The 27252-nt window shown below is 34.9% G+C and overlaps 2 protein-coding genes and 1 long non-coding RNA gene across 4 annotated transcripts; 2 read left to right on the forward strand and 1 right to left on the reverse strand.

The window, feature by feature from the left end:
- Positions 1 to 15215, forward strand: ddx51 (DEAD (Asp-Glu-Ala-Asp) box polypeptide 51). The gene is made up of 16 exons (XM_051117543.1): positions 1 to 187; positions 577 to 878; positions 1884 to 2071; positions 2147 to 2297; positions 2605 to 2750; positions 3013 to 3084; positions 3180 to 3286; positions 3398 to 3506; positions 6200 to 6342; positions 6529 to 6706; positions 6810 to 6925; positions 8147 to 8263; positions 10505 to 10606; positions 10699 to 10762; positions 10993 to 11127; positions 15062 to 15215. The coding sequence occupies exons 1-16, from the start codon at positions 165 to 167 to the stop codon at positions 15086 to 15088; spliced, it is 1980 nt and encodes a 659-aa protein (XP_050973500.1). The 5' UTR covers positions 1 to 164; the 3' UTR covers positions 15089 to 15215.
- On the reverse strand, positions 11435 to 16052 carry LOC127169879 (uncharacterized). The gene is made up of 3 exons (XR_007828288.1): positions 15994 to 16052; positions 12849 to 12923; positions 11435 to 11823 (listed from the first exon to the last, which is right to left on the reverse strand). It is a non-coding gene; the product is annotated as an uncharacterized LOC127169879 (long non-coding RNA).
- golm1 (golgi membrane protein 1) lies at positions 16049 to 26229 on the forward strand. 2 transcript variants are annotated; one of them, XM_051117546.1, is made up of 11 exons: positions 16061 to 16196; positions 16452 to 16556; positions 18001 to 18166; positions 18255 to 18434; positions 21616 to 21670; positions 21763 to 21865; positions 21962 to 22067; positions 22171 to 22351; positions 23534 to 23668; positions 23743 to 23925; positions 25449 to 26229. In XM_051117546.1, the coding sequence occupies exons 3-11, from the start codon at positions 18035 to 18037 to the stop codon at positions 25562 to 25564; spliced, it is 1191 nt and encodes a 396-aa protein (XP_050973503.1). In that variant the 5' UTR covers positions 16061 to 16196; positions 16452 to 16556; positions 18001 to 18034; the 3' UTR covers positions 25565 to 26229. The 2 variants fall into 2 exon arrangements, with proteins under 2 accessions (XP_050973502.1, XP_050973503.1); XM_051117545.1 differs by lacking the exon at positions 16452 to 16556 and having other exon boundaries at positions 16049 to 16196.
- Positions 26230 to 27252: the final 1023 nt, after the last annotated feature.

The raw sequence follows: 27252 nt of genomic DNA on the forward strand, positions 1-27252 counted from the left end.
TGCAACACAGCGTTCACGAACCCACGTGGTCAGCTGAACTCTACACTGTACAGTTTATATTTTTATTTCTGAAAATTGTACATAGATACATGATAAAATAATTGATGATTTAGTGATTGAAATAAAGGTCTACGTGGTGCTGACACGGGCCAGGAGTCACTATAATGGCACTGTTTGTGATAAATAGGTATGTATTATTTACATTAAAAATATAGTGCTCGCTGGATGTTTAGTTCATAGATGTTCTTATAGTAAATTATTTTACCAGCTTATTTATAAGTAATGGCTCTCACCCAGTGCAGACTCTATCACAGTTTTGTTTAGTCTGACATATTACCCCTCATCTTAAAAAAACACTTTTTGTGTAACGTTAGTTATTATACGTGCGACTTGAGACTTTACGAAATATGATGTTTTAAATGAATGTCACACCACGATAGCTGTTTAAGTGAAAAAGAATACAATCCCAAGTACATAAAATACACAATTACACTTAAACATTCATTTGCAGGTTAAAAAAAAGTTCATGTCATTTGTCAGCAACCTGTCATCCCATGTGTTTTGTGTTGTTTTCAGGTATTTAGTTGATGAGGAGGACAGTGAATCCAGCAGGGAGTCTCGCTCCAGAGCTTTACTGGCTAAACTACAGGAGCAGGTCAGAGCCAGAGAACGGCAAAGCATCTCAAACACACCTGATGAAGATAATAAAGAACAGAAGAAAAGAAAGCCTGAAAAAACAGAGACGGAGGAAGTGCCACGTAAAACGAAGAAGAGTGAAAATGAGAGAAAAACACATGCTGCTGATGAAGTTGCCAGTTCAGCTAAAAAGAAGAAAAAACAAACAAACAAAACGTTGTCCACTGAAAATGAGAGCACAGGTAATGCTGCTTTATCTCTATGTTTGGTTGTTTTTAAATTGATCTAGACAAGCTGTAGATTTTGGTGGATTGAAATAATTTTGGCATGTTTGACGGCAAACAGGATACAAGTTTGTATCTCATAACATCTCTTTAAATAATAAAGGCATAAATCACATGCTCCATGGAAAGAGAATGACTAGATACATTACATAAACTTTTATTTGGCATAAAATGTACATAAAATTTAAACTATGAATATGACATTTTAAAATAAATTAAAGAATATGTTATTTTTTTCGTTTGTGCAGCCCTGTTACGGCATTAACTTTCCATAAAAATTTAAACAACAGAAAAAAAGAAATTTTAACATTAAAAAATAAGAAAATCTATGAAAAAATAGATTTATTGATGTGTACAAATCAGCATTTATGAAAATAGTTAGTGAGAAAAGTTGGAAACCTCTTACCAGTTCTGAAAACTGTTCATAGATACATGTAACTATAATAATTTATAATTGGGTAATTGAAATAAAGGTCTGCATGGTGCCACTATAATGGTACTGATAGTTTAACTATAATAGTCTTATAGTTAATTATTTTACCAGTTTAATCATAAAAACAAAATTCAACATACATTGAAATAACCAAGAAGAAAAAAGAAATGGAAAAAAAAGAAGGAAAATATTTGTAAATTATAGATTTATTGCTAACTACAAATCAGCATTTACAAAAATATTTAGCAAGAAAAGTTGGAACCCTGTTACCAACTTGTTCTACTATATTGTTGTTGTTGTTGTTTTTTTTAAATTTATATAATTTATTTGATATTCATTTAACACGTATTTCTAAAAAACAAATAAAATCACAAAAATCTGGGTCAAATAACCCTTTTTGAAAGTCAATCACTTCCTTTAACTGAGCATTTTTTGAGGGGAAAGGAAGACTTTATTAATAGGTTAAGTTCTATCCTCCTTTACTGTTTTTGTAGAAAGTGCTTTTTACAGAAATGTGTTATTTATTTTAGGAGATAAGGAATCCATTAATGAAAAGTCTGTAGAAATCACAGAAACCAGTGAAAGTGACAGAGAGGAAAATAAGAAGACTGAAGAATCCGTGGAGCCTCAGATCAGTCAGGAAGCAAAGGCAGAAAACGGCTCTTCCCAGTCCGGCTTCCACGTCCTGGGTGGCTTCAAAGGGAAGACAGTTCAAAAGGTAGAATGAGAAGCTCTAAATTAATCTATACCAAGTGTTGTGTCTTGTATAAAAATGTTTTTTGCACAATTGCAGGTCAAAAGAGTATTGCCTCAGTGGTTGGCGCAGCCTGACGTCATTCAGAGAGACATTACGAACAACCTCATTCCCGTCAGTGAGGTGCCAGGCATCTGTCCCACACTGCTAAAGAAATTAGAAATGAACGGCATACAGAGCTTCTTTCCAGGTAAAAGGGAGCAATGTTGGCATCGTTTTAAACATCAATATGATCACACAGACCAAATCTTGACCTCTGTTAGTGGAGAGTCTAATGTACATCAGCACTGAAGAAATCAGATGTAACTTTTTTTGTCAGTGCACATTTATGTATTTGGCAGACTCATTTTTCCAAAGCAAGTTAGATTGCATTCACTTCATCATTGCATATTATTAAGAACCCATGGCTTTGTTGTTGCTAGTGCCATGTTCCTCTTTTTTTAACTACAGGAAGGCATATGAAGGTCGCAGAGCATCATTTATGTTTGTGTTTTCAGTTCAGGCTGAGGTCATCCCTGCCATTCTAGAGAGTGTGGCCTCTGGGCTGCTGGTTGGTCCGGGCGGCTACAGACCCAGAGACATCTGTGTTTCTGCACCTACGGGAAGTGGAAAGACACTGGCGTTCGTCATACCTGTTGTACAGGTACATATACAAAGTCTCTTATGTTAGCCGATGCTGCATTAAAAATACAGTGAAAACAGTAACACTGTGAAATATTATTACAATTTAAATGAACAGTTTTCTGTTTTAATGTGTTTTAAAATGTAATATATTACATTTATTATATTAGTTTTCAGCATCATTACTTCGGAAATCATTCTAATATGCTCATTTGCTGCCTAAGAAACATTCCCCATTGAACATAAGAGACAAATATATTTATATGACATGTTTATTAATGCAGGCGTTGTCCAAGCGTGTGGTGCGTGAGGTTCGTGCACTCGCTGTACTTCCCACCAAGGAGTTAGCACAGCAGGTAATGATTGTTTGTGTTTAATTATCTACTGTACATGTCCAGTTATTTATTTATCCATCAGTATTTATTGCTCATTCTTCATTTTAATTCCACAGGTGTCAAAGGTGTTTAGCACATACACCGAGGGCACCAATCTAAAGGTGGTCATGGTCACAGGCCAAAAAACATTTGCTGCAGAGCAAACAACGCTCTCTGAAAACAGGTGAGTATGTTTGTAGGTTTATGGAACAAGGTGGATAACAGTGTATGTGAACTTGATGGACTATAATAGGAACTTGAATATTCTTAATTGAAATCTTGTGTCTTTGTGTAGAGGAGGTGTTAGCCACAGTTTGGCTGATATTATTGTAGCCACACCAGGCCGACTGGTGGATCACATCAACAAAAACCCCAACTTCAGTCTACAACACCTACGATTCCTGGTGAGCATCACTACAACTCAAATAGACACCTTTAACAATGTCTTCAGTGAACTTCCATAAACAAACAAACGAACAAAAACGGAAAACACAGACGGAATCACGGAATCCAGTCCTAAAAACGGAATTTACAGTTTAACACGGAATGTCACGGAATTTGTCAAAGTTTGGATGAATTAATAAAAATTTGGTCATTACACTTAAATCAAATAATGATATGGACTAATATTTGTTAATATTAAGGCACAGAATGACTGGTTAAATATGAATTATGTGTGTCTCTGTGTTAATGAATGGCGCAGACACACAGTTTGTTTACTACTCGTACTGAAGCGAGCTTGACACTCGTTGATATTAGCGTCTGATCTCCAGAACTGCTTTGAGAATCACTTCACGAACATTGTACCATTTCGTTTGAGTAATCTGTTGTTATATCATATACACACAGAAATTTAAAGATATTCATGGCAACCCTTAAAATTAAAAGTTAAAGACATTGCAGCAGAAATCCATTACTATTGTTCAGTAGAATGCATGTAATACCACTACTACTACTTAATTAAATTATTACTACTACAAAAATTATTAAAACCTTATTTTTAAGGAATAATCATATGTTTCTTCCATGTTTTAATTGTAATATTAAATACCCTTTATTTGCCGAAAAATTAGGTGTTTAATTTTCATTAATTAAAAAATAAATTAAATTAATGCTTTATGCCTTTATTTTATAACCAGAAAAATGCTAATACACAACACAGAATTGCTGAGAAAAATTAACATTTCACAAGGCTGTTGTAAGAATAAAGGAAACTTGTTTTTATGCATTTAAATTCAAGACATGCTAGAACACAGAATTTGGTGACAATTGGTGGGCAAAAATAAAAGTTTTCATAGGGCCCTAAACATTTAATTTTAGTTAAACATTTAATAAAATGATGTTAAATGATTTAAGTTTAATTTTTAATTAATGATACATGTTTTTTGATTAATAAAATTTAATTTAACCATAAAAAAATCCAGAAAAATTAAAATGGAAAAAAATGGAATCCAGGAAAATTAAAATGATAGAAAAAAAAAAACGGAATTTGGAAAAAAAACAACAGAATTTGGGAAAAAACAAAAAGGATTTCATAGGGCCCTAATTTATGCCTATTAACCCAGTAAATCAAATCAAAATGGGAGTTTTGTGGCTTAATTTCATAATTAGCTTTGAGGATATCTACACTGTACAATGGTTTTGAGTCAGTAAGAATTTTGAAAGAAATTAATTTTATTCAACAAAGATGCATTAAATTAATAAAAAGTAACAGTAAAGATGTTTGTGATATTACATTTGTGTTGAAGATTTATATTTCAGATAAATTCATTTGTTTTGAATACTGCTCAAAAATGTGTTGCATTTTGCAGAAAAATCAACAAATCAGCACATTAGCTTGATTTCTGAAGGGTCATGTGACACTGAAAACTTGGCATCAGAGGGTTAAATTAAAAACATTTTAAAATATATTACAATAGAATCAGTTAAGTTGTAATGATCTCACAATATTACTGTTTTGAATGTATTTTTGATCGAATAAAAGCAGCCTTTGTGAGCAGAAGAGACTTCATTTAAAAACATTTGAAAAATTCAGTTAAAAACTCATTTGCTTAAAATGTACCCACCCTCAGACCATCCAAGATGTAGATGAGTTTGTTTCTTCATGGGAACAGATTTGGAGAAATTTAGCATTATGCCATTTACTCACCAGTAGATCCTCTGCAGTGAATGGGTGCCATCAGAATGAGAGTCCAAACAGCTTACGTTTTGCTTTGTGAAGCAAAAAATATGTTTGTAAGAAACAAATCCATCTTTAGGATATTAACTTCTAACTATTGCTTCCAGCTAAAATATCTCTGTCCAAAAATTGCTTTCTCCAGTGGAAAAGTCATCTGGTCTGAATCAGGGGAGAAATGTGATATTTGTAGAAATAGCCAAAAATAAATATTTTAGGTCAAAATTATCGATTTTTATTTTCTGTTAAAAATTATTAGGCTATTAAGTAAAGATCATGTTCCATAAAGAGATTTTTTTTTTTTTATTTCCTACCATAAATATATTAAAACTTAATTTTTGATAAGTAATATGCATTGCTAAAAACTTCATTTGGACAACTTTAAAGGCGATTTTCTCCATATTTTGATTTTTTTTTTTTTTTTTTTTTTTTTTTTTGCACCCTCAGATTCCATATTTTCAAATAGTTTTATCTCTGCCAAATATTGTCCTATACTAACAATCAATAGAAAGCTTATTTATTCAGCTTTTAGATGATGTATAAATCACAGTTTTTAAAAATTGACCCATATGAATGGTTTTGTGGTCCATGGTCACAAATATGTACAGACCAAGCACCATTTGCAAGCAAAAACAGTCTGAAGCCATTCTAAACAAATATGTTGGTGGATTTTGGAAAAACAGGGGATGTACTTTTTCTCTAGAGGAAGTGTTATTATGCATTACGGAGTCACCTTTTGGCCAGAAACAGCGGTTAAAGGCCTTGATGTATTTGTTATTCATTTTGAGTGAACAGTTCATTTAAGCTTGAAAAGGCATTTAACACAAAGGAATTAAATGACAGTAAAGTCAGATGTACATGTTATCTTTCTATTTTCTTTATATAAAGTGTAAAGACAGGTTTACAATGTGTATGTTGCAGATTATTGACGAGGCAGACAGGATGATTGACAGCATGCATCAGTCGTGGCTCAGTCAGGTGACTAAAGCAGTGTACAGAAGCACAGGTGACACACAGACGTCTGTCTTTAGGAGAGTCCTGCCTGGACCAATCACAGTGGCAAGGTAGGATGTCATCTGATTTGTCAGCCAACCCAGTAATCCTCAGTTTGATGGTGTCGGTGGCCACCTTTTTAAGTAATCTTGGATAAAGCTTCTTGCTCACCTTCCAAAACAAGAGCCTGTGCCTGTGATTGCTGCATTACCAGTTTAAAACAAGCAGCTCAGTATTTATGTCTGTTTGTATGTCAGTTTATCTCCGCCACAGATTCCTCTCCAGAAGTTGCTGTTTTCTGCCACTCTCACCCAAAACCCTGAGAAGCTACAGCTGCTGGATCTGCACCAGCCTCGACTCTTCAGTTCCACACACACCTGTACAGAGACCACCACACAACGCCAGGACACTTTTAACTTCCCTCAGGGTCTCACTGTAAGTTTAACATTTCCTGAGCATTGTGATCAGACACCATATCATCTAAACTGGTAACAGATCTTCTGTGCACATCTTTAACATATGGCAATGTCTTACGCAGGAGTATTACGTCCCCTGCACCTTAAGCAAGAAACCCCTCATCATCCTTCACTTCCTGCTTCGGCTTAAGTTCAGTCCTGCTTTGTGCTTCACAAACTCCAGAGAAGGAGCGCACCGGTAATAATTTATTTATTTTTTTCAAGCTCCAGCACGATGCAGATATAGGACTACTGTGTATATTTAGATCCAGGGCTCCAGGCCATGACATAAATATTTGGAAATTTTAAAAATAAAAAAACGCAACAATTAATTAAAATGTTGTAACCACTACTAGCAATAGAACTGGAACACCTGTTCATTTTCACAAATCAGTTCTTTCAGTCTGTCCATTTGAATCAATTTTGCTGTTTGTTTACATAATTAGTTAAAAGTGTTCATGGACGTCTCTACATGGCATATATTATATTACATTACATTAGTTGTTTTAGTTTAATATGTTGATAGGTATTGTTGCTTGTTCTGCAGTATGCCATACAGTATATGCCAGCTGTATTATTATTTACATACTTACACTTCCGTTCAAAATCCGGGGACTGTAATATTTTTGTAATGTTTTTGAAAAAAGTGTTATATTTTTACCAAGGCTGCATTTATTTAGAAAATACAGTAAATACAATAATATTGTGAAGTATTATTACAATTGAAATGTTTAAAAAATGAAATGGTATTACATATTTATTAAATATTTATTTTTTAAAGATTGTATTATTTACATATTTTATTTACATATTGTAAATATTATTACATGCATTTTAAAATGTAATTTATTCCTGTGATCAAAGCTGAATTTTCAGCATCAGTACTGCAGTCTTCAGTGTCACATGATGCCATGATTAATTTAGTGAAAAATAAGTGGAAAACTGGTCTTTAAATATGTATTTTGAGATTTGAATCTGGTGCAGTATAGATATCAAGTACTAATTTTATTTTTTATTTAATTTTATATACAGGTTTTTTACATTTAATTATATAAACTTTCCGGCAAAAACATGAAAATGGAAGAAAGTGCTTCTGAATGCAATTCTGTAGATTGGTGAATAAATATGGCTCCTATGTCTTTTATTGTATTTGGCTCCTTAGTCATTTTAATTGTCTGGAGCCCTGAGGCATTGAACTTTAATACAATCATAAATAATTTGCAAGGATGCACAGGGATGTCTAAGAAAAATACACCTAAGAAAAATAACTGTGAAGTCAGAGCACAAAATATGTGCATATACTCTCATATATTTAAAGCTGTGATCTTTTGCCTAAAATGTATCAAATTAAAGTAACAAATTAAATGTATTTTACTGTGTTTTTCTTTTTATCTGTCTAACTGTTTTGTCTGTCTATCAGACTGTATTTGCTCGTCAAGTTGTTCGGCGGTGTGGAGGTGGCTGAGTTTTCCTCCAAACTGAGCCCAGGCGAACGACAAAAAACACTGAAGGACTTTGAGCAAGGGAAGATCCCACTGTAAGTATGCCTTCGGCATTCACTCCGAGTTTTTCAGGAACAACCAAACCCAACAAGATTTATACTAATGTACTGCTGTCATAACACCATGCAAGGCTGGAAAAACATTTTTTAAAAATTGCAGGGTTCGTACAAGTTGCTTAAAGTGCTTGAAGTACTTGAATTTGACTCCTTGAATTTAATTTAACCCTTGAAAATAGCAAAATTCCTTGAGAGTACTTGAGAGTGCTTGAGTTATTGAAAGATAATGTATCTATGAATTAAGTGTTTCATTTTTTAATAGCTTTAATATCTTTTTACACAAAATTCAAAAAACAAAATTTTTTTTTTTTTTTTTTTTTTTTTTTTTTTGCTTATTTCAGTTAATAAAACTACTAGCCATTCATTTTTGAATTTCAACATTGCTTGTAACGATTTTAAAAAAGATTCACTGTTTCAAAGTGCTCCAGTTGGATTGCTTATTGTGAATCATTTGATTCAAATTCATTCGATTTAGACTGGAACTTCGGAGCGGGTTCGTGAATCATTTGATTCAGTTAGGCAATTCAGAACGCGTATTGCAAATCATTTGTTTCAGATCAGGATTTCGGAATGGTTTCGTAAATATACAGTCATGTGAAAAAGTAAGGACATCCTATTGAATTTCATGGTTTTCTGTATCAGGACATAAAAATATCTGGTCCTTGGCAGGTCTTAAATTTTGGAGATAAACATCATCACATGACATATCACACTGTGTCATTATTTATTTAACAAAAATAAAGCCAAGATGGAAAGCCATGTTTGACAAAGTTAGGACACCCTATAATTAAACTGCCTGTAAATCCTCTTTTAGCAGCAATAACTTGAACCATTCATTTTCTGTGTGACTTTATCAGTCTCTCACATCGTTCTGGAGGAATTTGGACCACTCTTTTTTTCAACGTTGCTCCAGTTTATTGAGGTTTGTGGGCATTTGCTTATGCACAGCTCTCACCACAGCATTTGGACTTTGACTGGGCTACTGCAACACCTTGATTCTTTTCTTTTCAGCCATTCTGTTGTAGATTTGCTGGTGTGCTTGGGATCATTGTCCCGTTGCATGACACAATTTTGGCCCAACTTTAGATGTCGGACAGATGCCCTCACATTTGACACTAGAATACTTTGATATACAGAGGAGTTCATGGTCAACATCTCCACTTCGGTCTTGTCTGTTCAAAGGACATTATTCTAGAAGACCTGTGTTTTGTTCAGATGCAACTTTGCAAACCTAAACTGTGCTGCAATGTTGTGTTTTTTTTTTTTAGATAGAAGAGGCTTTCTTCTTCCAAGCCTTCCAAACATGCCATTTATGTCCAATATTTGGTATTGTCATGAACTTTATCATTTAACATGTTAACTGAGGCCTGTAGAGTCTGAGGTGTACTTCTTGAGCTTTACACGGCCTGATCTTGGGGTGAATTTTCTGGGACGTCCACTATTGGAAGGAGGGGTGTCTGTTTTAAATGTCTTCCACTTGTGAATAAACTTCAAATTGTTTGGAAATGGCCGTATTACTCTTCTCAGATTGATGGCAGCAACAATTGCTTCTCTAAGATGATTGCTGATGTCTTACCTCCTTGGCATTGTGTTAACACACACCTGAAGGCTCCAGACCAGGAAACTGACAAAGCTTATGCTTTTATAGAGGCGCTCAGACTTGCTGATGATCAGTTAATCAAATGTTTTTGATTATCAGTGCTTGACTTATTTACCCTCTTAATTCCAATGTTAACAGTAAGGGTGTCCTAACTTTGTCACACATGGCTTTTTCTATTTTGGCTTTATTTTTGTTCACGGTCCAATTATTTTTGAACACGGTCCAATTTGTCATGTGTTGCTGTTCATCTGAGGTTTTTATTTTCAAAATTTTAAGATTAATTCAATAGGGTGTCCTAACTTTGTCACATGACTGCATATATATATATATATATATATATATATTTTTATTAAACAGTAGAAAACATAAAGCCATTACGGCAGTGCAGTTACAAATCCCTTACGAAAATTAACCGTGTTTTTTTAATTTGAAAGTGAAGACATTGTTTGATAAGTGAGTTCTCTAATTGAAGTCCTTGAAAATAAAAAAAGTCCTGGAATTTCATTTTACAGTATCTGTATGAACCATGTAAATATGAAATGTGGATTCACAGAATTTGAAAGCATCCTATATATATAGTGTATGTAATGAAATATTGTTAATATTTTTTTACATGTCAGGTTGATAAGCACCGATGCTGCTGCTAGAGGCATTGATATCAACGGTGTGAAATGTGTCATTAATTATGATGCTCCTCAATACATCCGAACATACATTCACAGGCAAGTCAGCATAATACAACAGAAACCCATGTGGGTATTATGTATTTCTTAACCATCGTCAGTGTATATTTAATGAGTGTTTTCATTTGCAGGGTGGGCAGAACAGCAAGAGCAGGGAAAGCTGGGTCGGCATTCACTTTCCTTTTAGAAGTGCAGGTCAGATTTTCATCATGACTGGAATTAAATTTAACATTTGTGATTGTGGTTGTTTGTGAGTTGTTGTTTTAATCAATTACCATTTAGTGCATTTTATGTAGTACACATATATTATATACATTGTTAAATCACTTTGTGTGACTGTGATTGGTTGAGATAGAGCACATGATCTAGTGGCTGACTATAATTATGCTTTATAATTACCTTACATGTCTTTACTTATCTTTCAGGAGAAGAATTTCCTGCAGATGGTGAGAGATGCTGGTAGTCCTGGCATACAGAGACACTTCGTGCAACCAGAGGCTTTTAAAAGCATGGAGGCCCGCTATGACCAAGCTCTGGCTGAGCTCAGCAAAGTTGTGAAGGTAAAAGCAAAACTGCAGAGCTGCCTGAAACCTTACTAGCAGGTTTTTCAGACATGGATTAAGCCTCTTCCTGGATTACGCAAGTGATTCTACTGTAGTACAAGGCTTAATGTTTGTCTGAGAAACCTGAATTGTGTAAGTTTACACAGTAGAGTTGTGCAGAATTCATGTCATTCATGAGAGTGATTCTGCATTGCAGTAACACAACACACACCCACCTAGAGAATCTCATTAGTCCATCACAAGTTCATTTGTTCTCATTTTACTCTAAATATTTAATTTTGAATGACGTTGCTTCTTCATTCTGTAATATGCTTTAGACATATTTTTAATTAAAAATAAATCAAAGACTTTCCATCACATTATTTTCAGATAACTTAAAGCTAAATGTAAAAATATTTACAGATAAATGTACAAATATTTCACCTTTTTTAACTTAAAAACACTCAGCTGCTGCTTTAATTTCCAAGTATAATCAGCTTGGTCATTTCAACTTGAAGGAGAAGTCCACTTCCAAAACAAAGATTCACATATAATGTACTCACCCCCTTGTCGTCCAAGATGTTCATGTCTTTCTTTCTTCAGTCATAAAGAAATTTCAGCATTTTTCTCCATATAATGGACTGATATGGTGCCCCGAAAAATGCAGTTTAAATGCAGCTTCAAACGATCCCAGCCGAGAAAGAAGGGTCTTATCTAGCGAAACGATCGGTTATTTTCATTACAAAAATACAATTTAAATACTTTTTAATTTCAAACGCACATCTTGTCTTACTCTCCCTGAACTGTGTATTGTGGCTCAAGACAGTTAGTGTATGTCGAAAAACTCCAATCGTATTTTCTTCCTTAACTTCATAACCAGACCCATAATTACATTTTTGGACATTTAATAAGAGATGACATTACACAGTAAACATGCACAAAATAACAATTGCTTACATTTTATAAGAAAAGCACTTTTTCCCTTTTTTCATGGTAGACTGCCTATTAAAGTTGAATTAGGCTTTCTGAATAATTCATTGTCATGTCATTTTGCTGGTGAAAACTTTTTTTCCTATTTATTTTTTTAATTGGTGCTACATGAGAAGTGCTGTGGTGGGAGGGGCTTAGAGCTTAGCAAGCCCACCTGACCTTCTATTGCACTCTGATCTGACACAGATCTACTCCTGTAGAGCAGATTTAAGCTCCAAGAAACTGTTGCTTTAGGCATGAGTGTGAGAGAAGGGTCTGAAACCCAGAACCAATTCATCTCTGCAACACACAGGATGAGGTGCATGTTTAGCTCCTAAGCAGGAGATGCACAAAGGTGCCGTTATCACAGAACCACATTTTACTTTAGTGGAAGCCATGATATTGCATTGAAGCCCTTTGCAAGGTCATCATGTGTTCACCAGTCAACAGGGAAATTAACGCAACAAACTCTTAACTATGACATATGACTGCAACATGTCAGTTTCAAGCTATATTAGCACTTGAACAAAATAAACAAAAAGAGTGCATTACAAAACCCAACTGAGCAAGCCAAAGGCAACAGTGGCAAGGAAAAACTCCCTGTAGGTGAGGAAGAAACTTTGGGAGGAACCAAGACTTATCTGGGGAAGCCCTTCTCCTCAAGGTGTTATTTTATACAAACATTCACAACAATCACAACTTTAGACACCTTCTGAAAAACACTTCAGCAGCAGTTCAGTGAGGAGCTCAACACTTGTCCATTTAGTTACCTGGTTTGTAGATGATCCACTGAGCGAAGCTTTCACAGCAGCATCTGTGGGTGGTTTAGTGAAGAGAGTGAATTCCTTGCGGAGAATGAAGAGACACTCTGAGTTAGGAATGATTGTCAAATATTACTGATTAATTAATTATAATGTCACATCAGATGTTTCTAGAAGTAAACAATATGAATTGTGCAATTTATAGTGCAAAAACAGTAAAACGTCTTTATTAGGCCAATGCATAATTATGTTCATATTTAAATAATTGTTTCTTCTTCTACATTTGGGTGCTTTTTGTTACGTTTTCTGTTATTTAATGTTTATTTCATTATTTTGTTGTCATGTGAATGTGAACACCCTGAACACCCATCTGTGTATGGCCATGTTTGATTCATCATGTAGCTTTCCGTTGTAATACAGTGCCCTCCACAAATATTGGCACCCTTGGTAAATATGAGCAAATGTAGCTGTGGAAATAAATCTGCATTGTTTATCCTTTTGATATTTCATTCAAAAAAGTCACAAAATTCTAATCTTTCATTGAAGTAAAACAATAGAAAGTTTGAGGGAAATCTCATTATTGAATTAGTTTTTTTCTCTAGTTCACATTGGCCACAATTATTGGCACCCAATTATTGCAACATTCTCGTCCCAAGATAACAGCTATGAATTTTCTCCTGGAGAGTTTGGAGAACACCTGACAAGAGATCAGAGAGCATTCCTTCATCCAGAATCTCTCCAGATCCTTCAGATTCCCAGCTCCATGTTGGTTCTTCTCCTCTTCAGTTCACCCCACTCATTTTCTAAAGGGTTCAGGTCAGGGAACTGGGACGTCCATGGCAGAGATTCATTTTGTCCTCAGTGACACATTTTTGTGTTTGTTTTGGATCATTGTCCTGATGGAATATCTAAACACGGCCCATTATAAGATTTTTAACAGTGGCGGTCAGGTTTAGATTTTTTTTATCTCTTAGTATTTGATAGAATCCATGATGCCATGTATCTAAACAAGATGTCCAGGACCTCCGGCAGAAAAATTGGCCCAGAACATTAAAGATCCAGCAGTTTATTTAAATGTGGACATGGGCTACTTTTTATCCCTGTTTGCAACAAACCCATCTTGAGTGTTTGCTGCCAAAAAGCTCTTTATTTAGTTTCATCTGACCATAGAAGCCTGTTCTAGCCATATCTGACAACTAAATATGCTGGAGTTTGTTTTTGGATGAGCAGGGAGGTTTTCTCTTGAAACCCTCCTAAACAACATGTAGGGGCTATTTGAATTTTTTTTTTTTTTAGGCTTTCTGGCCAGAAGACTCAACTAATCTCTGCAATTCTCTAGCTGTGATCCTTGCAGATTGTTTGGCCACTCAAAGTCTCCTCCTCGCCATCCATTATGATGATATAGACACACGTCCTCTTCTTTGTAACATCTTTAGTTGATTGAAACTTCTTAATTATTGCCCTGATGGTGGAAACGGGGATTTCCAATGCTTTAGCTCTTTTCTTACAGCCACTTTCTATTTTGTGAAGCTCAGCAATCTTGTTCTGCACATCAGAACTATGTTCTTTGGTTTTACTCATTGTGATGGACAGTTAAGGGAATTGGGCCTTTGTGTTCCTCATATTTATAATCCTGTGCAACAGGAAGTCATGGCTGGACATTTTTATGTTCCTAATCACCCTGGTGTGCTAAAATTTTTTAAATATGAATGGGAATATACTTCAGAGATATTTTACTCATATGAATTTCTAGGGGTGCCGATAATTGTGGCTTACGTGAGCTGGAGGAAAACATTTATTTTTAGATTTATTTTTTTTATTTTAAAGTTTAGAATTTTGTGATTTTTTTTTTTTTAATGAAAGATGAAAGGATAAACAATGCAGAATTATTTCCACAGCTGTGTTTGCTCATATTTACCAAGGGTGCCAATATTTGTGGAGGGCACGGTATATCATCTGTATTGTCCTGGTGGTTATCCATACATTTTAAAAGCAATTCGGTAATAGCCATTCTGTGGTGCTAGAAATATTGGCACCATCTTTTTACTGTAAATTTACCAGGAATTTTTTTTTTTTTTTTTTTTTTTTTTACAGTGTACACAACCCTCTTACACAGCCAACTGTTGGCTCAAATGTGTCTTATATATACCTATACAGGTTTTTTACTTCTTTTTTTGTACTTTAAGCTTTAATGCTAATATTGATATTTCTTTGTTTTTCAGGAGGAAAATGCAAAGAAGCGATTTTGAAAGAAGAAATTTACCTGAGTTGTACATCTGTTTGCTTTTGAATAATGATTTCATGCCATGTTTCATAAAAAAGTATGAAACTGTGTGGACTATAATGTAATAAGTTACAAATGTTTTTAATAAAATGTAAAAAGACTTGTGTTTTTTAATGCTTTGTAATTAATATAATTTGTACAGTGTATAGCAATATATTAATTGTACATAATGTAATCTGAAGAAAAAAAAACAGTGAAGCATATGAATGGCTACTACAGACCCATTGCTTAACATTGTGAACTTCTGTAGGACTGGGAGGTGTGTTTCTGTAACAAACTTTCACACTTTCACCAGTCACAGTTTACTTTTTTTTCCCCCTCAGTATGGTTTGTTCACACTTTCTTTTAAGAACTCTAGGTTTGCATGTTCAGACTCTCAGTGTTGCTTTCATATCAAGACAGGTTCAAGGTTAAATATCTAGATGCTAAATTATGTTCATTTAAACAGACAGGACCTCCTACTAACACCAAGGAATTTATGTATAACGTTTCTCTCTCTCTCTTTTTTTTTAATTCAGCTTCTCTGTTATGACCATTTTTATTGTCAATGAACTGAGGGCTGAGGCAAGTTCAGCTGCTCTGTATGTCATTAACTGGGTCTGTATGACATTATTGGGTCAAAAGTCCAAATACACTGTTTCTGTCTTTAACAGCAGTCTCATCTAGTAATTTTAATTTAATAAATCTCAGTTTGGAACTGTCGTAACACTTCAAATATTTACATATTTTACAAATTAATGCAGTTTATGGAATACCATTATTCGGTTTGATATTTTATCTTTTACCTTATGAGAACCCTTATGGGAACCCATAACATAATATGTTTAGTTTCATTTAGATCGAAGAAAAGAGCAGAAAATGTCTGTTCACCTGTAGCACCTCAAAAACAACTTCAGGTGATGATGGAGCGAGCGTTTCCTGAACAATAGTAAATCCTACAAGTGCGCATGCGCGTTGCGGTTAAATGCTAAAACTGCAGTTTACTGCGATTTCATCCCGGAAAGGCTTTTTCGCATATCGGTATGTCCATTCTTCATCTCTGTTCCTGACGAGACCTGTTACATTTAACACCGGTAAGAACAATTTGACAATAATATAAAAGCATGTATTTGAAATAAAGAGGTTAGTGTGACGATAACAGTAACCGTAGCAGTGTTAGCAAGCATGCTACCAGAACAAAAGCAGTTTCGTACTGAATGAATTTTTCTTTTACATAGGTTTACACCAGGTGTGGCTTGTTTTTGGTAGCACAATACTCATATTTTCTCATATTAATTCACTTGATCGTTCGTACAGTATTTAATCATGTATTTTTCTTCATTTGAAAGGCACAGTAGCAGTACAGTAGAAACGTGTTGCCTCCTGCTTACGTCTCTGGTGAATAGTACATGATTCATAGTACAGTCACTGTTACAACTACATTACACTGAGATGTACGTAAAACCCTCAGTTTGATCCTGCATTACATCCTGTGTACAAGCATAATGGCTGTTTTCTGTAGTATTTGTTCAGTGGTCATGTCGATAAAAAGTGCAGGTGAAGTTAAGGTGGACTGGTTAGTCGAGCAGCAGGTTTTAATGGCACACCCAAGAAACAACAATAGGAAAATATCTCTTTTTATTTTGAAGTTACTTGAGACATTTTATTTTTATATTTTAATTTTTAAATTATATATAATATGGAGCTCATACTTAAGGATAAAAAAACACTTTAACTTTATTCAGAGCCTCATACTGAGCAACAATGGGAAAACTTTGTGCAGTTGTTAATTATATTGCCAAAAATCATATCAGTTGTCACTCTGTATCTCTCAGTAATATATCTTAGTAAGATGAAATTGAATTTTTTTTTTTTTTTTTGGTCACAGGACAGTGCAATACAATGACAAACATTCCTTAAAAGACTGATTGATCATATTTGTATAAAAAAAAAAAAAGATGGATAATTAGGTAAACATCCATTACTTCAGTTCATATTGAAATGTATCCATTACACATGTTACATTATAAAAGCTGGTATTGTGTTTAGTTTATAAAAGTCATTAAAGATTTAACAGCAAAAAAGACATGACCTCAAGGTGGACTTTTACAAAATTATACGATTTTATTAAAATTATACAAAAAGTACAGACTATCAATCAGATGACAGAAGCTGTGTAGTAGATTGTGTACAACCGGTTTTCAGCAATGTTGTGATCATTTTAATCATTTAGTAAAAATTGAATACAGTAGGCTTTATAGGGTAATGAAATAGTATAAAAGGGAAAAAAAGGAAATAAGTTCAGCCACAGACTCTAGGATTGTTGTTATAAATAAAATAAAGTCTTGGCAGTTTGCCATAAACCAGTGCAGCGATCAACAATACATTTGCATCATAGGTAAATTATTATTTGCTTTAAAAAAAAAAAACTTAAGTTGATGCAGAATTGAAGCACGTTTACTATGAAATGATATAACAGTTTGATTGAATTTCCTAAAATATATTAGTCGGTCTATTCAGAAAGTCTCTGAAATAAAATTATGCTTGTGTTTGCTACATTATGAGCAGTTTCACTGCTGCTATTTCCTGACATGATGCTGATGAAAACTGTATATGCATGAAAAATACAGTGAGTTTTATAAGCTTAACACAGTGCTTTCTATGTTAGCGACTAGGCTATGACGACAGCATACTAGGTTTTAATGCACAAAAATGCTATCTTTATAGGCAGATATGTTAGAATCCCCCAAAATGCAGTCTAGGTCAGTTTAATGCCTGATGAGACACAGCTGTCTATTCTCCTCACTTTTTTTTCTTTTATATATTTATGTGTTTCTTTGTTATTATTTCCTGTACTGTGTGGCTCTATACATATAAAGTTTGCTTTTTCATTTTCAGAATCCTATTTTTATGGTGTTTATTGGATAGAAATATGATGGGTGCACTCGGGAACGGTCGACGTGGCGGTCGCTCTCCGTCTCTGCTTGTGGCGGCTCTCATCGCCTGCATCCTCCTGCTCGGCTTCAACTACTGGGTCTCAAACTCAAGAAACGTCGAGCTGCAGGTTTGACACGCTGTGTTTAGATGTAGTCTGTGGCAAGTGGTGGAGTGTGTGGCTGTTAACTGTAATTTTGCTTCGTGTTGTTCTCCAGAGCAAGATATTGGAGATGGAGAGCCGCATGAGGCAGCTGGCTGCAGACAGAGACCGAGAGCAGCAGAGCAAGCTGAAGGCCGAGGAGGAGACGCGCAGACAAACCGAACAGCTGGATTTAATGGAGGAAGCACACCAGAGACAGCAGGAGGAGGCTCTTAACACCTGGAAACGCGAAAAAGTATGAAAACACTCATCTTGCACTCACTCACAGCAGTTCAGGTGAAAATTTAGAGACAGTAATAGTGCAGTTCCCACAGTATTTAAAGTAAATAAATAATTAGAGAGATTTTTAAATAAATCAGCATATTAGAATGATTTCTAAAGGATCATGTGACACAAAAGACTGGAGTAATGGTGCTGAAAATTCAGCTTGGCATCCGAGGGTGGCAAAAAAATTTTAATTGGAAACATTTTTTTTAATAATATTTCCAGGGTTCCTACAAGGTTTGGAAAAGTATGGAAAAATGAAAGCAGACTATGGAAAAATATTTGTGTTTCCTGACTTTTGCCCCTATTTAGTTTTTTTTTTTTTTTTTTTTTTTTTTTTTTTTAATTAAGAATTTAATGAAAATGTATTATACAAGAAGTGAGGTTTCATGGCAGCTTAGTGATTCTTAATGATTGTTAAATGCAATTCATTCAAGGTGCACTTTTCATTATGCAGAATGCAGGTTATAAGTATTTTGGGTTTCTTCTTACTTTTTTCTTAGCAGTGTATTAATTGGCCTCAAGAACCTTTGCAATAAATAAAAAAAAAAATATAGACATTTTATGTTTGCACAATAAACCATTAACCTTCGCATATAGAACAATGCACACTGATCCACCTATTGTGTCATCAAAATACGGCATACTGCCCTAATGAAAGCCAATTTAAACACTTTTTTTTTTTTTTTTTTTTTTTTTTTTTAGCAGTACCAGTGTTTTTTTTTATAGACCATTGAACTTGGCAAATTCGATGCCATTAGCCCATTTTGTGCAGTGTATTTCTCCGCCTCAAGAGGATTTGCAATAAATAAAAAAAAAAATATAGACATTTTATGTTTGTACAATAAAAAATTAAATTTTGAGCATATAGAACAATGCACACTGATCCACCTATTGTGTCATCCAAAATCTTGCATTTAATGAAAGCCAATTTAAACATTTTTTTTTTTTTTTTTTTTTTTTTTAGCAGTACCAGTGTTTTTTTTTATAGACCATTGAACTTAAAAAAATCACATGTGCATGTGAATAGTTTCTCGAGGACACAAAAAAGTTTGTTGTGTGCATGTAAAAGTCTGTATTTTTTATTTTTTATTTTTATTTTTTATTTTTAGGGGCTCTGTATGCTGAAAATAATGCTCTATGAGCCATGTTAAATGTGGTCTAAAAATCTATTGAGAGGTTTGGAAATTTGGGTGTGGAGAAGTATAGAATTTTGAAATGAAAATGTGTAGGAACCCTGTATTTCACAAAATTACTGTTTTTTACTGTATTGTTAATCAAATAAATGCAGCCTTGGTTTCTTTCTTCTGGTGAACACAAAAGAACATCTTTAGTCTTCTTGTATGTTCAACAGAAGAAAGAAATTCATTCTTGAATTTGGCATAACTGAGTAAATAATGGTGAATTTTCGTTTTGGGTGAACTATTCATTTAAGGATTAAGATTTTTTTAATTACACAATTTTTGAAAATCACACTTTTAAAATTAGTGGCCTATTACATGAAGCTAATTTCAGGTAAGATAAGTTTAGTCTGAGCAGGCTTAACCTGTTCTGGAACAGGTTTTATGTTGGGTGAGAGATCGCAAACAAAAACTGGACCAATTATTTGTGAGCAAAGTAACACGTGGCTGACGCAACAAAGCCACTCTCCCTGTATCATTATAAATCAACCTATAAATCTATAAATCAACCGAAAGAATTTTAGAGCCTTTGCTGTTACTATTGCATAATTTGCATTTAACAGATCCTTCAAAGTGTACAAACTGGGACACTAGATGGTGCTATAGGGTTATGTAACAAATGTTAATGTGAGCATCAGTAGATATTAATGCCAAACAGATGCTGTCAAGGTAGGAATGTATGCTCTAATATCCAAACATGATCTCTATATAGGCAGCTCACTAGTGTTTAATACCCAGTAATGCTATCTGTATGGGAATGTATTCTTTGTTGTCTGTATGAAGCTCTCAAGGTTTTGATGCTTAAAAAACTGTATTTGTACCATTAGTTCTAAACTCTAAGACCTCCACTGTTCATGACAATATTAGAAATTTTGAAGGTTCCCTAACACTAGTTTTGTTTTTCAAAACTTAATTTAATGGGCACTTCTAGTTTCTTTTTTATTTTCTTCTAGTTGGAATTTCCTGGTTTTCAGTTCTAGCTTTTTATTTGAATATATTTTAAAATGTAATTTATTCCTGTGATCGGATCTGAATTTTCATTCTAATATGCTGATTTTGCTGCTCAAGAAAAATGTATTATTATTATTATTATTATTATTATTATTATCAAGATTTAAAACAGTTGAGTAATTTTGTTTTTCAGGATTCTTTGATGAATAGAAAGATCCAAAGATAAGCATTTATCTGAAACAAAAAGCTTTAGTAACATTATACACTATACCATTCAAAATTAATAAAAAAAATTATAGAACTTAATACTTTTTTTTTATTTAGCAAGAATGCTTTAAAATGTTCAAAAGTGATAAAGATATCTATAAAGTTACAAAAGATTTCTATTTCAGATAAATGCTGTTCTTCTGAACTTAACATAATAGTAGTAATAAATGTTTGTTTAACAGCAAATCAGACTATTAGAATGATTTCTGGAGGATCATGTGACTAGAGTAATGATGATTTGATCCCAGGAATAAATTACATTTTAAAATATATTAAAATAGAAACTGGTTATTTTAAATAGTACAAATATTTCAGAATTGTACTGTTTTTGCTGTACTTCGGATCAAATAAATGCAGGCTTGGAGATCAGAAGAGGCTTCTTTAAAAAACATTAAAAATCTTACTGTTCAAAAACTTTTGAATGGTAGTGTAGTAAAAGGTCAAGTCACACTTTCAAAATGAGACTCCAGGTTTTCCATAACTTGGTTCTTCAAAGGAACAATAAACAGTTCAAATTAAAATAAGAAATACATTTTAGTTGTTTCTTATTTTTAGTTGTATCTTATTTTAATGCTTCTTTACATACAAATTACATAGCAGCTCACAAGGTATTGCTGTAATGTTGTCTGTATAAGCAGGTCTTCTGTTATACCCAAAATTGCTCTTTAGTTAGTCAGGTCACTATGTTTTGATGTCATATTGCATATGCTGAGTGTCTGTTTTTAGTTCTAAAAGTCTGTTCTCTGTCAATAGGAGAATTTGAAGCTCAACATTTCCTCCAGTGCCAAAACAGTGCAAGAAATGAAGAGTAAGTGTCTACTTCAATTTGTCCTATTATATGTGCTTTATGATCCATATCCTGCTTATTCCTTCACGTGACTGTTGATTTTCTGTTTCTAGATCGTATGAAGTCATTAATGGAGGATGTTAATAAAATGCAGAGCGAGCTAAAGTCCTGTCAAAGTAACATGGACACATTGAGTAAAAAAGCCACCAGTGAAGTGTAGGTTAATTCTTAAATGCTTTAATCTAAAATACAAAACACACTATAGTCCTTAATCGGTATGATAATTGCTGTATGTGTAATGGGATTGTGCAGGACTCAGTGTAACAAACAAATTGAGGCCATGAAAGAGGAATGCAATGTGAAAATTGCAGCCGCCCAACTGGAAAAGCAAAAGACACCTGAAAAAGTTGCTCCACAGGTATGGTTATGAGAAAAAAAGTGTTTTAAAATGGCTCATTTATAGTGATTCCTATATTTGTCTCTTTCCATCTTTACACTGACATAAACTCCGTCCTTCACAGAATGCTGATGGTTCCATACAGAAAGTCTCTGTTTTAAAATCCAAATCTGATGTTCCTCCTACAAACCATTCAGATAAAAATGTGGCAGAATCTCCAAAAGCCAAACCAGAGGTGGATTCAAAGCCTAAAAACGATGCTCACATCGAAGACAATGAGTTAGTTGTGGAAAAGGATGAGAAAGGTACCAGTTGCCCGTTTAAGTCGTCTTTGTGGTTTTTAGGTGGTTGAGTACTGGCTCAAGTCCCTTATTCAATGCAAGATCACTCAGAAGAGTACTTGCAAAGATTTTCTCAACAAACCACATGATTTTTTTTTTTCTTTTCTAAATGCATGTTATTGATCTTATCTCAAATGATTTATCCATCCATGTGTTTTATTCTTTTTTTTTTTTTTTTTGACCTGTTTTTTGACCTGTTGTTTAATCAAAATATTATAACTGTGCAGACAAGATAACTTAAAGGAACACTCCACTTTTTTTGGAAATAGGCTAATTTTCCAACTCCCCTAGAGTTAAACAGTTGAGTTTTACCATTTTTGAATCCATTCAGCCAATCTCCGGGTCTAGCAGTGGCACTTTTAGCATAGCTTAGCATAGATCATTGAATCCAATTAGACCGTTAGCTTCTCGCTCAAAAATGACCAAAGAGTTTAGATATTTTTCCTATTTAAAACTTGATGTCTTTGGAGTTACATCATGTACAAAGAGGGAAGAAAAATGAAAAGTTGTGATTTTCTAGGTCAATGTGGCTAGGAACTGTACTCTCATTTCGGCATAATAATCTAGGAACTTGGCTGCCATACCAATGATATTATGCAGCCGTCAACTCTTGTCGGCTGCAACTACGCAAACTTAGTGCTGGTCACTTTCAGGCGCTGCGTAATATCATTGTGCCTGCTGCACCCGTGGTACGGCAGCAAAGTTCCTTGATTATTACGCCGGAATGAGAGTATAGTTCCTAGCCGTATTGGCCTAGAAAATCAGAACTTTTCATTTTCCGTCAGTCTTAGTACACAATGTAACTACAGAAGAGTCAAGTTTTAAATAGGAAAAATATCTTGATTATATATGGTCATTTTTGTGCAAGATGCTAACGGTCTAATCAGATTCAATGATCTATGATAAGCTGTGCTAAAAGTGCTACTGCCAGACCCGGAAATCGGCTGAATGGTACCGAAAACGGTAAAACTCAACTTTTTAACTCTAGGGGAGTTGGACAATGAGCCTATTTAAAAGTGGAGTGTTCCTTCAAAGTATAGACACTCTTATAGTTATCCTTATGGTTTTGGTTTAAACAGACCTTTAGTATTGTAACTTTCTAACAAGAAACAGAATCCTTTACAACATTCTGTCTGCTCCTCTAAGATGCTGTAATTTTACAAGACTCACTCGTCCCTACCTCCAAACCAACCAATAAGGATGAGATTCTGAACAAACCAGCCAATGAAGAAGTTCCAGAGGCAGTTGTGGATGTTAAAGAACAGGCTGTTAAGGCTCTAGGTAAGGTAACAGAGAAAATACAGCCATTAAAGCACCAAATGCAAACATATTACTGATTTTCTGTCCTCATGCAGATACTGTAATGGATGAAGCAGACATTTTTGACCCAAAGGAAGATGACATGGGGCTGGGAGTTGAGAAAGAGGAAGATGTCAAAGCTGAGGACAGGAAAGTGGAAGACGCCGCAGTTGGGAAGGAAGATCCCATTATGTACGACAATGAGGGCGAGATAGAAAAACAGCTGTCCAAGATTAAAGGTGCTCTTCAGTATCATTCAGACGTATTCATGATATAATGTAATGAATTCATTTACACTAACCAAAATTATAAACGGAACACTTTTGATTTTGCCCCCATTTTTCATGAGCTGAACTCAAAGATCTGAGACTTTTTCTATGTACACAAAAGGCCTATTTCTCTCAAATATTGTTCACAAATCTGTCTAAATCTGTGTTAGTGAGCACTTCTCCTTCGCCGAGATAATCCATCCACCTCACAGGTGTGGCATATCAAGATGCTGAGTAGACAGCATGATTATTGCACAGGTGTGCCTTAGGCTGGCCACAATAAAAGGCCACTCTAAAATGTGCAGTTTTATCACACAGCACAATGCCACAGATGGTGTAACCACACCAGCCCAGGACCTCCACATCCAGCATCTTCACCTCCAAGATCGTCTGAGACCAGCCACCCAGACAGCTGTTGCAACAATCGGTTTGCATAACCAAAGAATTTCTGCACAAACTGTCAGAAACCGTCTCGGGGTCTCAACCTGACTGCAGTTCATCGTCGTAACCGACTTGAGTGGGCAGATGCTCACATTCAATGCCGTCTGGCACTTTGGAGAGGTGTTCTCTTCACGGATGAATCCCGGTTTTCACTGTACAGGGCAGATGGCAGACAGCGTGTATGGCGTTGTGTGGGTAAGCGGTTTGCGGATGTCAATGTTGTGGATCGAGTGGCCCATGGGGGTGGTGGGGTTATGGTATGGGCAGGCGTATGTTATGGACAACGAACACAGGTGCATTTTATTGATGGCATTTTGAGATACTGTGATGAGATCCTGAGGCCCATTGTTGTGCCATTCATCCATGACCATCACCTCATGTTGCAGCATGATAATGCACGGCCCCATGTTGCAAGGATCTGTACACAATTCCTGGAAGCTGAAAACATCCCAGTTCTTGCATGGCCAGCATACTCACTGGACATGTCACCCATTGAGCATTTGAAGAGGAGTGGACCAACATTCCACAGGCCACAATCAACAACCTGATCAACTCTATGCGGAGGAGATGTGCTGCACTGCGTGAGGCAAATGGTGGTCACACCAGATACTGACTGGTTTTCAGACCCCCCGGACCCTCCCAATACAGTAAAACTGCACATTTTAGAGTGGCCTTTTATTGTGGCCAGCCTAAGGCACACCTGTGCAATAATCATGCTGTCTAATCAGCATCTTGATATGTCACACCTGTGAGGTGGATGGATTATCTTGGCAAAGGAGAAGTGCTCACTAACACAGATTTAGACATTTGTGAACAATATTTGAGATAAATAGGCCTTTTGTGTACATAGAAAAAGTCTTACATTTTTGAGTTCAGCTCATGAATAATGGGGGAAAAAACAAAAGTGTTGCGTTTATAATTTTGGTCAGTGTATTTATTTTCTGTGGTACTTGACAGCATGTCACAGAAAGTTGTTTAATCTGCATTATTATATATCAGAAGTACTTTTGTCTTAATGCAGTAAAGTTACAAATGATTTTGTGTTTTTACAGATGAAAATCAAGCTGCTGGTCCAGATGTAGAGGATGATGTGGCAAATTATAATGGTGATGATGACAACCAACCGGAGTCTGAGGATGATAAGCAGGCAGAGCTGGCAGAGATGTAGTTCCTGATCACATGATGTGTCTGCTGACAGCAACAATTCTTTCAGCTAAAGACTGTCACGGACTCCCGTTAGTGATCGTTCTGAGCCTCCCAATGGTGGGGGAGAACACCTGCTGTAAAGATTGTAAAGATGATTTGTGCTGGGTGAATACTGCACTACTGTGTAATGAAGGATATGAGTTCAAGTCTCATATGTCTTACCAGGACAGGCATGGTAAAAATATTCTTTTTCTAGTACTGAATTTAAGTTAAACTTGAATGTAACTACTACTCTTTCGAAATCGAGCCTTTGAAAGCATTATGGTGAATTTTCCCTCTTAAATGAAAGATGCTTTGTTTTTTTAAAAAAAAGTAACAGCTGTTTTGCTACAGAAGCTACTTCATCTTGTCTTAACGGTTTTGTGTTTTGTTTTAATGTCTAAACATTTTAGCTCCTGAAATAGGAGCACAGGAATATTAGATATTAGACTGAAAAACACTTATCACTCACTTAATAACAGTGCAATCAAATCTTTTATTTGCTGTAAAAAGTTACTTTTATGTATATGTAAGAATTGCATTATAATTTCTTTTTAACATTTAATGATGGGAACTGGAATATTTTTAAAAAATATATAGGTTTCTTACTGAATTTTTGATCTCATAATAAATATTTTAGTTGTGTCATTGGTTATTGTGTGCATTTAATAATGGCTTAACAATGTAGATGAGTGATGACTGGCTGTTTGCCATGGAATGCTAGTATACTACATACAGAACTTCATGTTATTAGCTGTATACTGTTTTTTTTTTTGTTTTTAATTAGCATAGCATGTATACTGCATTTTTACTTGACTTCACCATTTTGCATATTTAATTGCATGCAGGTATCACAGAAATAGACTATTTGCATTTTAACTTTCTCCAGCCTACCTCTATATAAATTTAGGAAAATAAATGAATTAATTTTTCAAAAACACGATACGAATAAATAGCCTTCCTCTAGTCCAGGGATCACCAAACTTGTGCCTGGAGGGGCGGTGTCCTGCAGAGTTTACCTCCAACTTACCTCAACACACCTGCCTGGAAGTTTCAAGTATACCTAGTAAGACCTTGATTAGCTGGTTCAGGTGTGTTTGATTAGGGTTGGAGCTAAACTCTGCAGGGACAGCGGCCCTCCAGGACTGGATCTGGTTACCCCTGCTCAAGTTTATAATACAGTCGTGTAGCCAGAGGGCCGTCTTGAATTCCATTTAAGGTTGTTCAGCTAAATGAACCAATTTTTTATTAAATTTGAGCACTATATTTTTCAATAGCTAGTTTTTTTTGGAAAATGTCCGCATATGCATATTTTTGGACATACTCTGAATAAGGAAGGCATTATAATGCTGCCAAAGAAAATAGATATGACCGATTATGTGATGACTGATGTTAGACCAAAACATGGCCGATTAGTTCACCTCCCGAATCAGTTTGTCATTTGTCAAGTGACAAACGCTATAATGTTTTCGCTACCACATCACATTACAGAATTTTAACATGCATACTAAGACACTACTAAAACATACTAAAATAGGAAAAAATTGCATTACATTACATCTTCCCTTCTGTCACTACCAAAACAATGATGACATTTCGTTTGTGAATATTACAGTAGAGATCATTTTAGATACTTTTGGGCCCAGCTCAAAGATGCTAATCAGAACATAG

This window comes from Labeo rohita, chromosome 8 (assembly GCF_022985175.1).
Source record: "Labeo rohita strain BAU-BD-2019 chromosome 8, IGBB_LRoh.1.0, whole genome shotgun sequence".
Taxonomy (NCBI): Eukaryota; Metazoa; Chordata; class Actinopteri; order Cypriniformes; family Cyprinidae; genus Labeo; species Labeo rohita.

Bases quoted from the DNA above. Each gene is read 5' to 3' on its own strand.
- ddx51 (XM_051117543.1), top strand. From the start codon at position 165: ATGGCACTGTTTGTGATAAATAG. The intron at 2,298-2,604 runs GTAAAAGGGAGC...TTGTGTTTTCAG, and splicing joins CATACAGAGCTTCTTTCCAG to TTCAGGCTGAGGTCATCCCT. The intron at 10,607-10,698 runs GCAAGTCAGCAT...TTTCATTTGCAG, and splicing joins ATCCGAACATACATTCACAG to GGTGGGCAGAACAGCAAGAG.
- golm1 (XM_051117545.1), top strand. From the start codon at position 18,035: ATGATGGGTGCACTCGGGAACGGTCGACGTGGCGGTCGCTCTCCGTCT. The intron at 21,671-21,762 runs GTAAGTGTCTAC...TTCTGTTTCTAG, and splicing joins AACAGTGCAAGAAATGAAGA to ATCGTATGAAGTCATTAATG. The intron at 21,866-21,961 runs GTAGGTTAATTC...GGGATTGTGCAG, and splicing joins AAAAAAGCCACCAGTGAAGT to GACTCAGTGTAACAAACAAA.